The sequence below is a fragment of the Photinus pyralis genome, unplaced genomic scaffold (assembly GCF_008802855.1).
Source record: "Photinus pyralis isolate 1611_PpyrPB1 unplaced genomic scaffold, Ppyr1.3 Ppyr1.4_LG1, whole genome shotgun sequence".
In the NCBI taxonomy this organism is placed as follows: Eukaryota; Metazoa; Arthropoda; class Insecta; order Coleoptera; family Lampyridae; genus Photinus; species Photinus pyralis.
This window is the reverse complement of record NW_022170249.1, coordinates 44,578,652-44,590,607: the sequence shown is the minus strand read 5'-3', so window position 1 is coordinate 44,590,607 and position 11,956 is coordinate 44,578,652. Positions and strand designations below refer to the sequence as shown.

The 11,956-nt window shown below is 35.8% G+C and overlaps 1 protein-coding gene across 5 annotated transcripts; it reads left to right on the top strand.

Annotated features, from left to right (window-relative positions):
- The first annotated feature begins 82 nt into the window (after positions 1 to 82).
- LOC116170883 (long-chain fatty acid transport protein 4-like) lies at positions 83 to 3,774 on the top strand. 5 transcript variants are annotated; one of them, XM_031487451.1, is made up of 11 exons: positions 83 to 225; positions 277 to 389; positions 685 to 835; positions 889 to 1,020; positions 1,072 to 1,126; positions 1,175 to 1,397; positions 1,453 to 1,651; positions 1,699 to 1,888; positions 1,941 to 2,289; positions 2,338 to 2,428; positions 2,475 to 3,774. In XM_031487451.1, exons 1-11 carry the CDS (start codon positions 211 to 213, stop codon positions 2,778 to 2,780), a joined length of 1,824 nt encoding a protein of 607 aa, XP_031343311.1. In that variant the 5' UTR covers positions 83 to 210; the 3' UTR covers positions 2,781 to 3,774. The 5 variants fall into 5 exon arrangements, with proteins under 5 accessions (XP_031343311.1, XP_031343303.1, XP_031343294.1 ...); XM_031487443.1 differs by having other exon boundaries at positions 889 to 1,126; positions 1,962 to 2,289; XM_031487434.1 differs by having other exon boundaries at positions 889 to 1,126.
- Positions 3,775 to 11,956: the final 8,182 nt, after the last annotated feature.

The following is an 11,956-nucleotide window of genomic DNA, read 5'->3' as shown; positions in this document are numbered from 1 at the left end:
CACGAAAAAGAAATGCAAAAAATATGTAAAATAGGCAGTAAAATAGCACACAGGGTTTTCATGATTTTATGATTATTTGTTTGCGATAAATGAGTTTGACATGCCTGATGTAGCTACTATTATCTGTAAACAAACACTAACACCAGCAACATACGATAACCTTTGGGCTGTTACATTAAGTTGAAATAAGTGTTTATAGAAAGCGACATCATGGTGTGTGCAGTGGTAAGTAATGCCTTTGCCTTGAATGCAAAAAAAATGCCATTTTACTTTTAGGTACTATTTGTGGTCGTGGCCATTGCAGTTTTAATTATAACAAAACTATTAAAACCCAACGAACTTTGGCGACAAGGTGGCACAACAATAAGAACCATTAGCAAAGATCTAAGGTAAAGGTCCTAAATTTACCGTAATTCTTTGCTTGCTTTTATTTAATGATAGGATAGTTTTCCACTATGTATCGAGATCACTTCGATTCCACCCAAAACCAGTTTTCGTGACGCAAATAGTAATGGATATTGCACTTTTGTTTGCCGTTCCAAATTTTTTGTTCGAACCCTCATATTATGGTTCGAAAGATATTGCGGCCATTACTGCAGACAGAATTATAGATATAACAGGAACAACATACCAAAATATCTCTAATTATTCTCCTGAAACCCCCTTATGTCATTGATATTGCAGGATTGCATGGATCCTCTTAAGGATTAAGTTACTTCACCGTAAGCTGTGTAGAGACAACGTGGCGGTTTACACCAAATTTTGCAAAATTGCAAGGAAGTATCCGCAAAAAACTGCATTTATTTACGAGAGCGAAACGTGGACCTTTTCAGATGTAACAACTCCGATCGTGTGCACCTACGAGGACTGCATTAAATAGTTTTGTAGGCACTAAACCTTTCCAACAAAGTTGCAAATTATTTCAAGGCACGAGGATACGTAAAGGGCCATTGCGTGGCTTTAATGTTAGAAAACTGTCCGGATTACCCTTGCATATGGATGGGAATATCCAAACTGGGGGTAACGATATCACTAATTAATATAAACTTAGTTAAGCATTCTTTGGCACAGTGTATTAGAGCTGCCAATTGCAGAGGATTGATATTTGATTCAAATTTATGTAACGGTAAGCTACGAAGAGTTACGAGAAACTATTGCACTTTTGTTGCTTTAGCTATTGAAGATGTAGCGGGTGAGTTTGCCCAATTGGATCTATTCGAATACGATCGCAATAACGCTAGAAATGTTAAATATATTAATCTTAAACGTGAAATTAACAACTTCTCGACAGAAGATACTTCAGGATTCCCTAAAATTACAGGGCACGATACTTTGTTGTACATTTACACTTCGGGTACGACCGGATTTCCCAAACCCGTAGTTATTTCAAATACTAGGTTAGTATCGTTAACTTCAGCCAGCACTACCACTTACTAACACTTTATTGCACAGATTCTTAACATTCGCGTGTTTTGCAAACGTTGTAATGCCGAAAATGACAGACGTTATAGCGTATTGTCCCATGCCTCTCTATCATTCCTCGGGATGTGGAATCATGGCTCTAACGGTAGCAGGTGGTGCAACCCTTGTATTGAAAAGAAAGTTTTCTGCCAAAAACTATTGGAGTGACTGCTCCAAGTTTCAATGCAACGTGAGATAATGCAAACCACCATGTCTCCACGTAACAGCAGTTTTTAGTTAGCAGTATACATTGGTGAAATGTGTCGATATATATTATCCGTACCGCAGAATGACGTTATCAAGCATAATGTAAAAAACATCCTCGGAACTGGCTTACAACGTCATATATGGAAAACGTACATTGAGAAATTCCAAATTGAAAATGTGTACGAGTTTTATGGATCAACCGAAGGAAATGTTCAAATCGGTGGGTAGACTCACATCAACATTACGTACAATAGGTATATTATTGCTTGTAGTTAATCTCGATAATAAGGTAGGAAGCGTTGGTTACATTCCAAACTTCCTGAAAAGCCTCATGGGAATATTTCTCATAAAATACGATCCGAATACCGGAGAACCCATTCGGGATAATAATGGCAGATGTATTAAGTGTAGTCCAAATGAGCCTGGCCTGGTAATTGGAAAAATTAGATCAAAAGTGGCAGTGGATGGCTTTGCGCGCTATTTAGATATAGATGCTAGTGAGAAAAAAATACTTTGGGATGTCTTTGTCATTGGTGACAAATATTTTATTGTGGGAGATGTGCTGGTTTGCGACGAGTTGGGTTACTTTTACTTTCAAGATCGAATAGGTGATACCTTTCGGTAAATATGAGTAAGAGGTAAAATATTTTATTGTCATGAGAAATTCAGATGGAAAGGGGAGAACGTTTCCACAGCTGAAGTCGAGGACATAATATGGAAAACCACAAAATTAAATCAAGTTAATGTGTACGGGGTTGAGGTAATAGATAAGTTTAATTTATTGTTTATGTACCATTTGCATTTAGATACCCGGAGCTGAAGGACGGATAGGTATGGCAGCTATACTAGGCAATGACGATAAGTCACAGCTAAACGTCTTGGCAAAGGAATTCAAATCAAATCTTCCATCATACGCAATACCTGCCTTTATAAGGGTTCTAGAGTCTTTTCCGATAACAGGAACGTATAAATTAAAGAAACTGGAACTACAGAAAGAGGGATTCAATATCAATGTGATTAAGGACAAAGTTTACATTTTGAGTTCGGGGAAATATATTCCATTGACCAAAGAAATTTACAATGACGTGATAAATCATAGATTAAGATTATGATTTTGCAATGGCTATAGCTCAATGATAACAGCCGTTAAATACTTATAATATGCGATCAAAAATGAGTTGCTGTCGAGTCACCTTTGGAATTTTTGTTTACATCGGAAATCGTACTTAACTTGAACTTCCAAAGGCGACTCCACAGCAACTCATTTTTAATCGCCCGTTACATATGTTTATATGATATTTATTTTTTAAGGCATTTTAAAATGATATACATACAATGTAGTTAATAGATGAGTTGATTGTTCATTGTTAATTGGGAACATCTGGTTTCTTTATCTTGATCATACTAGTGTGTGGTGATATCTTCATTAGTTGCCATTAGTACCTCTTCCGTTTTGACAGATGAGTTTTTGTACGTGGCTTGCTGCGACCTTTCTTTCAAAAATGTAGCGTATATTGCTTCAAAAATAACTTTGAAGATTAAAAACATTTTTCCCAACATTTAAGTAATTTTAATGTGATAATCAAACGTAATTAAATTTATTTAGTAATTTAAACATGAATACATTTTGATATTGTCTGTAGGTATTGAAGAACCCGAATGCAGTATTGAATTCATATACAGCGTGTCCCACCATAGGGAAACGGCAATGTATTTTTTCGCGAAGGATCCACGAAGCCTTTGAAATCGTTCAGCGCACTATTCCAATCTCTGTATAACATCAGGCAAGCGCAATAGCGTACGTTGAACGCTAACTTCCAAGATATATCAAAGGGGTATGTATCATAGATCGTTCGCGAAAAAATACATTAATTCTGTTTGCCTATGGCGCGTTCAACCTGGGACACATCGTATATACAATAGAAAACACCATTCATGAATACTAGTCACTACAAGACAGAGAAAAAATAAGCGTTCTAATGACGTATCACATGACCCGTGTCGCCATTAAAAAAATTCAAGATGGCGGTCGAACTCAAAAATCGTGTGCCAAAAAAAGTTTTTTAGTCTTAAAGTCTCGCTTAAAATATATGAAATGATTTCAAATGGAAGTGTTTTAATTTTCATGTCTATGTTTCAAATGGTTTGAGCGTGTGAGCATTGGTTCCATCTTTAATAGCGACCCTGTATAGAGAGAGAGAGAGAGAGAGATCGTTTATTGAACCACTTTTGTGGTATACCATTGGAACAATTACAACTTCATATAAATGTATAAAGATAAAATGTAAATAGACTATAATATAGATCAAACAAACAACAACATAACAATATTAAATGTAAAGATAAATTTTAAATAGACTATGATATAAATTAAACAAACAACAACATAACAATATTAAATGTATATAAAAATTTCGATAAAAAAGTACAGTTAATAAATTGCGATATTTGTGAAGAAGTCTTCCAGTGAATATGGTGCCATTGTGTTAAGTATTTTCCGAATTTTATTTTTAAATGGGACGAATGCCGATATAGATTTGATATTTCTAGGGAGAGCATTGTAAAATCGTAGACCCATTTGTAGATGTGATGTGTCATACACTTTACTTTTGGAGGCGGTTATTGCAAAATTATTTTTTGATCTTGTATTATATTTGTGGTAATCGGAATTAAAGGAGAATAATGCCTTATTTTTAAAAACATAACACAAAGATTCAATAATATACAAACTATACAGAGTAGGAATGCGGAACTGTTGAAAGTACGGCTTACAGGTTTCCATTCGCTGTAGCGAGAATATTGTCCGAAGCGCCCGTTTTTGAGTTTTGAAAATGTCGCTAATTAAATTTTTATTGGTATTTCCCCACAGTAGGATTCCGTATCTCATTTTCGCTTCAAAAAGAGCATAGTACACTTTGATTAGCGTATCTTTATTGCAGAACTGTCTACAGCGTGAGAGCGCAAAAATTGATTGGTGTAATTTTGATTGTAGTTGTTCAATGTGTTCCTTCCAGTTGAGATTTCGGTCTAATATAACTCCGAGAAAGTTACAGGAATTACTTGTTTCGATTATTGTCGATTCGTAGGATATGTTTGAAATAACAGAAGTTGAATTTTTCTTATAGACAAGTACATTAGTTTTCTCAACGTTAATTAAAAGTTTGTTTGCATTAAACCAGTTGATTAGTTGTGCCAAAGATTTGTTTAAGGTGAATTTTAAGTCGTTTTGACTGCAGGCAATAGTTACACTAGTATCATCTGCATAAGTACAAATGTGACACGTATCTATTAAATTATTTGGCAAATCATTCATGTATATGATAAATAAAATAGGACCGAGAATGGAGCCTTGTGGCACACCATAATTCACAGGTCGTACTTGTGACTTTACTTCAACTATTTGTCCCGAACTATAGACTTTGTCAATTACAACATATTGATATCTGTCACTAACAAACGATTTTAATAAATTTAACGGTACGCCTCTAATTCCGTGCGCACGGAGTTTTGACAGCAGTAATTCCGGATCTACCAAGTCAAAAGCCTTGGAGAGATCGCAATTTATCGATGCTACAATTTTACCCTTGTTATGGAAATTGTAAACAAACTTTAGCATGCTTTGTAGTGCCGTGTTCGTCGATTTTCCAGCTCTGTACCCGTGTTGAGAATTATTAAATAAATGGTGAGATTCGAAGTACGAAATCAATCTGTTCTTTAATAGTGATTCGACTATTTTTGACAAGGTGTTAAGTATCGATATCGGTCTGTAATTACATACATCCTTTTTTGTTTTACTTTTATGCAATGGTTTGATTTTCGCAATTTTACCGTGTTTTGGAAACTCCCCTGTCGTAAAAATTAAATTTATTAAGTAAATCAGGGGTTTCTGCATGTAATGTAGCGCTTCTTTATAAAAACTAATTGGTATATTGTCTTCACCGCATGCATTAGTATTGTTCAAATCATGTACTACGTTATATAATTCATTGATTGTAACGGGAAATAGAAAAAAAGAATGTTGTGGGGTTGGTATTACTTTAGGGATTTCGTAAGATGTTGGAATTTTATTTATATTTTTCTCAGCTATAGAAACAAAGTAGTCATTGAAAACATTAGCGATTTCTACAGGCGTAGCTATATCTTTGCCATCGTGACTTAAAGAAATAATGTTTGGTGTCGAGGCTAGTCTGTTTAAATTTTGATTTATTAATTGCCAAGTAGTTTTTATTTTATTTTTAGATTTCATTATTATTCTGTAAGAGTGCATCCTTTTGGCGTTAATAATTAATTTTTTAAACACTTTGGTATATCGTCTATAGTGTGCAATTAAATTCGGTTCCTGAGTTTTCCTCACATTAATATAGAGCCTACGCTTTATTTTGCTCGATGTACAAATTCCCTTAGTTACCCAGCTTTTTTTATTCTCGGTATTGTAACGCTTTCTAAGGGGGAAACACCTCTCAAAGATGGGTTTAATGAGATTAAAAAATGTTGATACGAAATTATCCACATTTTTTTCGCTATACAACGAATTCCAATTGACACGTTCTAAGTTGTTAGTGAGTGAATTAATATTTTTTTTAGTAATATGAGGCCTTAATCTAAATAATCTTCGACTCTTTTTACATTTTTTGAATAATATTATTTGCATGTTGTGATCAGAAAAATCAATAGGTAAATTAAAAATATGATACATGTTATCTTGAAAATTGGTGACAATATTATCGATACAGGTACTTGTAGTTGCTGTTATTCTAGTTGGAGTTGTAATGGTTGGGTGTAAGTCGTATGTTCGAAACAGATTAAGCATTTTTTTCAACAAGCAAGAATCATGTAAAAAATTGATGTTAAAGTCACCACACAAAATTAGTCTATGATTTTGTACAATTTCCAACGCTTTCTCAATGTTTTCGATAAAGATACTATTGTCCCGATCAGGTCTATACATTGAAATTACTGTTACAGAGTGATCCAGTAGTCTTATACCGCATATTTCAAAATGCATTTCGACCGATAGATCTCTTATTCCCGCAATTACTTCGAACTGAATGTCCTTCTTTACAAATATCACAGTTCCACCATGTCCATTGGAAACTCGAGCAAAATACGTCGCTATTACATACTCGTCATTATGAATCGATACTTGCAGTAGTTCGTTCTCTCTCAGCCAATGTTCGTCAATACATAAGATATCAAAAAAAGAATATTCATTTAACAGCAGCCAAAGATTGTCAGTTTTATGTTTCAAACTTTGAACATTTAAGTGCATGACTGAGAGAGAACCTCTGTTCAAGTTCTTGTATTTACAAAGCGACTTGTCTGAAAAGAATGTTTAAGTATGCCATTGTCCTCAGAGGCGGTACTATGATATTCAGAAGTTTTTGGTTCATTATGTGGGGTAATATAAATTAAGTTCCTATTGAAATGAGTGACATGTGACACAAAACTATCTTTATGGATTAAAAAATATTTCACAATATATTTCATCAGAGCAAATTTGTCTTTGTTACTTAGATGAATTCCTTTGTAATTACTTGCACGCTGCCCTATAATGCAATTCACATCAACAATATTGACGTGGTCAAAACTATCGCTATAAGAACAAAGCTGATAATTAATCTGATGTGCATAGTGATTAAACGAGTCTTTGGTACAATAAGGTACCGTCGATACAATACAGTTAGTCTGTGATAACGATGAAAACGTCTTTTTCAATACACTAGTACTAATGTGTTTATGTTTGAGAGCATTATTTGTTCCGGCCAACAGAATTACAGTATCCTGTTTATTATAGTTAGTGGCTAGGCCGGCGCAATTTAACACTACATCTTCAAAACGAGCATTCGGCTTAAAGATGCATGATACTGAAAAATCGTTTGTAGGTAGCAAATTTTGAAGCTTTAACGCAAAGTCTCGGTGTATATCAAGATACATAGCAAGGGCAAACGGATTACTCGGGTTTCAATTGCTCGCTTTCACACGTTACTAAGAAAATAGGATTGGCTGCATATGTAGGTACTCCTGTAAAAATTTGAAGAAAAAAAATATCTATCAAATGAGCCTAATGAAAAGGTGCACTGCCATTACAAAAAAAAACAATTGTTTTTCGTTGTTTTTCTGAAATAAAAACAACTAAATGCTGACTTATCATATGAAATAAAATGTTAAACAACTTTCATATAGCAAAATTTTTTATACATTGATATTTACCGAGATATATACTATATGCCATACATAATGGGCACCCTGTATATAAGTATTTAAAACAGTTATCTCTTCATTTATTCGAATATTGTATGCTAGACTGGTTAAATCGTCATATATTGTGTCATAACATCATCTCTGGTAAACAACACGGATTTTGTACCCGTAAATCAACCCTAACAGCAATTACCTCCTTTGTCAACATCATTTCCTCATTAAACAAAAACCACAAAGTAAGTTGCTATGCTTTTACGTTATGTAATTACATACTAATTGTCTGTTAATCAAGTGTCATGATAACATTTAAACCCTGAGTTCGGTTATTTATAACTAATGAGTTGAGCCTGCCCTAGAGATGGGTGAATGAAAGAGTTGGGGTTCCGCTTAGTCGGAACATAAGGGCGCAGGCAATTCCGGTCTCAAGTTACCCAGAGATGCCCTACGGTGTGTTCTCGTTGTAACCCCTCCCCTCCAGTAATCGTTTTTTTAAAAAGGCCCCACAAAAATGTTTCGCTCCAGGCTTCACATTTTCTAAGGACGAATCTAGGCGCATCGACGCATCATACACAAGATCATTTTGATACAGTGAAGCATTGATGCTCGCTTGTCCATTTACACTCTCGATTTCCTGCATCCATCGCGTGAACTACAACCATTCCTGTTGTGCAAAGTGATGTGTTCAGTAATTCATATGGAGCTGGTGGTAATATTTATTTTATTTTATTTTATCCCTCTCTTGTTTTGGGCCCTCAACAGGCATGCGCCCAATTACAGAGTGACCCGCATAATGCTATTTAGAGGTGCCTCTGCAGAAGGTCTTAAGTTGGTCTATACTACTCCGGTATTTACCTTACGAATTAGGAAAACTGCAGGAAAACCTAATTCGGAGTAGCCGGTAGAATGCTCGGAACTGGTCTAAGGTAATTTCCATCTCCGCCACAGATGAAAAATTCACCTCAACCCAGGTTCGAACACCCGACCTTCAGATTTATAACCCAATGCTCTACCACTGAGCCATAAATCCGATTGTCGTTATTTGGTTCCAAAATTGTGTTTCACAGCATCTATATACATTTCTGGGACTCTAAATCATTTCCTAGCCTCGTTTATCGCAATGTACACGTGTGGCGCTGCACTTGTGAGTGGAAGATTCGATAACATATGGAAACTTTTTTATTATTGTTTGTACGCAAAAATTCTGTATAAAAAGAACTGCATGGCCTGAAAAAGATAAAAGTATTTTACTCTTGAGCAAAATTCATATTATTTCACATACCATGTATACGATTGAAAAAAAATAAAAATTTACCTGGTAGATGGCGCGTGGTTATAAACAATCTTGTGTTTATACGTGATCCGATGAATAAAGAAAGGTATTACCAGGTATTGCGAATGTGGCAGCACCGCGGAAAGCCGTCTAATAATAGCGCCGCGCGTGGCCGTGCCCTTCTTGGCACAAATCGTTTTGTTGGATGATATAATGGAAACAAGATATAATAATAATAATAATAATGTTTATTTTACTGCAACAACGTTGCCGCACAAGATGTACAACAATAGTAGGCAGTAATTGTCATGCATAAAAACAATAATACACACCAAAGTACATAATAAAAACCATGATGTGTTTTGGGTTGACCTATATAACTCAATGCTCAAAATATTCTTTTAGGTTGTAAAAATTTTGGTTTAGTAAGTATGTTTTGAGTTCTTTTTTGAACTTGCGAATGTCGTTTAGAGTTTGTATGTAATTTGGGAGGACATTGAAAATCTTACAGCTTAAATAGTTTAAGTTATTTTGAAAAAGTGCTGTTCTATGCCGACCAGGATTTAGTACTAACTTGTTACGTGTATTATAGGCATGTGTTAATTTAATAAACTGTTTTTTATTTTTGAAGGCGTATAAACATGTTTCCAGGATGTAAAGGTCAATGACTGTCAAGATTTTTAATTTTTTGAAGTAAGTTTTACACGACGTTGTTAATGTAAGTTGACACATTATTCTTACTGCACGTTTTTGTAATTTAAGGATTCGTTCCACATGCGCACTGGCACCCCAGATACCAATGTTGTAGCTTATGATAGCGTGAAAGTTTGCGTGGTATAAAGTTAAAAGCGTATTTTGATTGCACAAACGTTTAAAAAAGTGTAACGCGTAACAGCATTTCCGAAGCTTAATGCACAGGTTGTCTATACAGGGTGATTCCTATAGTACCTGCCACCGTTTGGGAGCGTGTAGGTGGTGCGTAGGGGAGTATTTTGATATAGGACACTTGGGGTCGGAAATCTAAAATAAGGGTGCCAGAGCGAAATTTACCTTCTGGAATTTCGCGCCTGTAGGTAGGCAACCCAACCGGCCGGCGGTGCACACGGAGCGATCTCAGGCGGCGATGTGTGGCTGACACATGATCAGAATTTTGTTTAAACCCACGAAATCCCGTCTGCAACGACGCGTATCAAGTGAATAAACACTATGGCAATAGTATAATAATAGTTGGCTAGATGTAGGAAGTGCATTGAGAACAACGGTGGCCACGTTGAACACTTGTAAACGTTATTGCTTTTGACTGTCGTTTTCCCTCCTTCCCTCCCATGTCGCTTCCTCGCGCTAACTCGCTCTGCATCGCTCCGCGCGAAACGTCGTTCGGTTGGGTTGCCTACATACAGGCGTGAAATTCCAGAAGATAAATTTGGTTCTGGCGCCCTTATTTTAGATTTCCGACCCCAAGTGTCCTATATCAAAATACTCCCCTAAGCACCCCCTATACGCTCCCAAACGGTGGCAGGTACTAATAGGAATCACCCTGTATGTTCTGACCATGATAGATCTCTTGTTATTGTTACTCCTAGCATCTTTGTAGAGGTGGAGCATGGAATACCGAGGGCATTTTCGATTTTGCAGGTATTGCGCTTACTTCTAAAGTGTATTACTGAAGTTTTCTCAGTATTTATAATTAAGTTGTTATTTTTACCCCATTGATTTAATTTGTCAAATATTAATTGAGCTTTCAATAGAAGATCGTTAGTAGTGTTTGATTTTATTAGAATATTGGTGTCGTCAGCATAACAGGTTATAAACACACTATTGTCAGTTGAATGTAACAAGTAAGGTGCTAAGTCATTAGCGAAAATGATAAACAACGTGGGCCCAAGAATAGATCCTTGAGGGATTCCAGTTGACATGAACGATCGGCTACTGCAGTGACCCTGTGGTAATTTAACAAACTGGGATCTATTCGATAGATAAGACTCAAATAGTCTTAGTGGTGTGCCGCGTATGCCGTAACGGTTCATCATTTTGTTCAACAGAAACTCATGACTAACAGTGTCGAAAGCAGATGAAAAGTGCTAGATTGCCGTTCTAAATTCGTCCAGTCCACGCATAACGTCACGCGGAACTTAAAATTTGAATTTAAAACGGGATTCTTATGGGATCTGTTTCTTAATTCTACTGCAAATTCTAAAACCTCTAAAAAGCATTATGCGGGTCACTCTGTAATTGGGCGCAAGCCTGTTGAGGGCTCAGAACAAGAGAGGGATAATAAATAAATAAAATAAAAACAAATAAAATCCTCAATAACTTTACTCTCCGAATAATTACATAGATAGGACTGTTGATACAAACGTTGTCACGGCACTTATTTGCCGAATAAATTTATCGGGATAGAAGAACTAGCCCTAAGAGGAAAAGTAAGTTGAAATTATTGTATGATGATTTTGTTAGGCTTTCGGACCGCGTTATCATTCTCGGTACGGTAGTTTCGAATTCCACTGCTTAGCTATGAATCGATCTTTCGTGCAAACCAAATAAATGTGTGTTGGTGGCGGAAATTTGGAACATCATGGGAAATTACTTAAAAAATAGTAAACATTCACAAAATCGACATAAGACTCTGAGCGCAAAACGAAAAGCTGAAAAATTAGATTACTTGCAATGTAAGGTTATAGGGACAAATATCCGACAGGACATATATTCAGTGCTTCTAAAAAAAAAGCGCATGCTACTCGGACGCGCTTATTCTGCAACGAGTTCTGGAACACTGTTTGTGTGACAAAGATGAATATACGCTGGTAGATGTAAGAT

Coding starts and splice junctions, on each gene's coding strand:
- LOC116170883 (XM_031487434.1), top strand. Junction 1,398..1,452: donor GTAGTTATTTCAAATACTAG/GTTAGTATCGTT, acceptor TTTATTGCACAG/ATTCTTAACATTCGCGTGTT. Junction 1,652..1,698: donor GCTCCAAGTTTCAATGCAAC/GTGAGATAATGC, acceptor AGCAGTTTTTAG/TTAGCAGTATACATTGGTGA.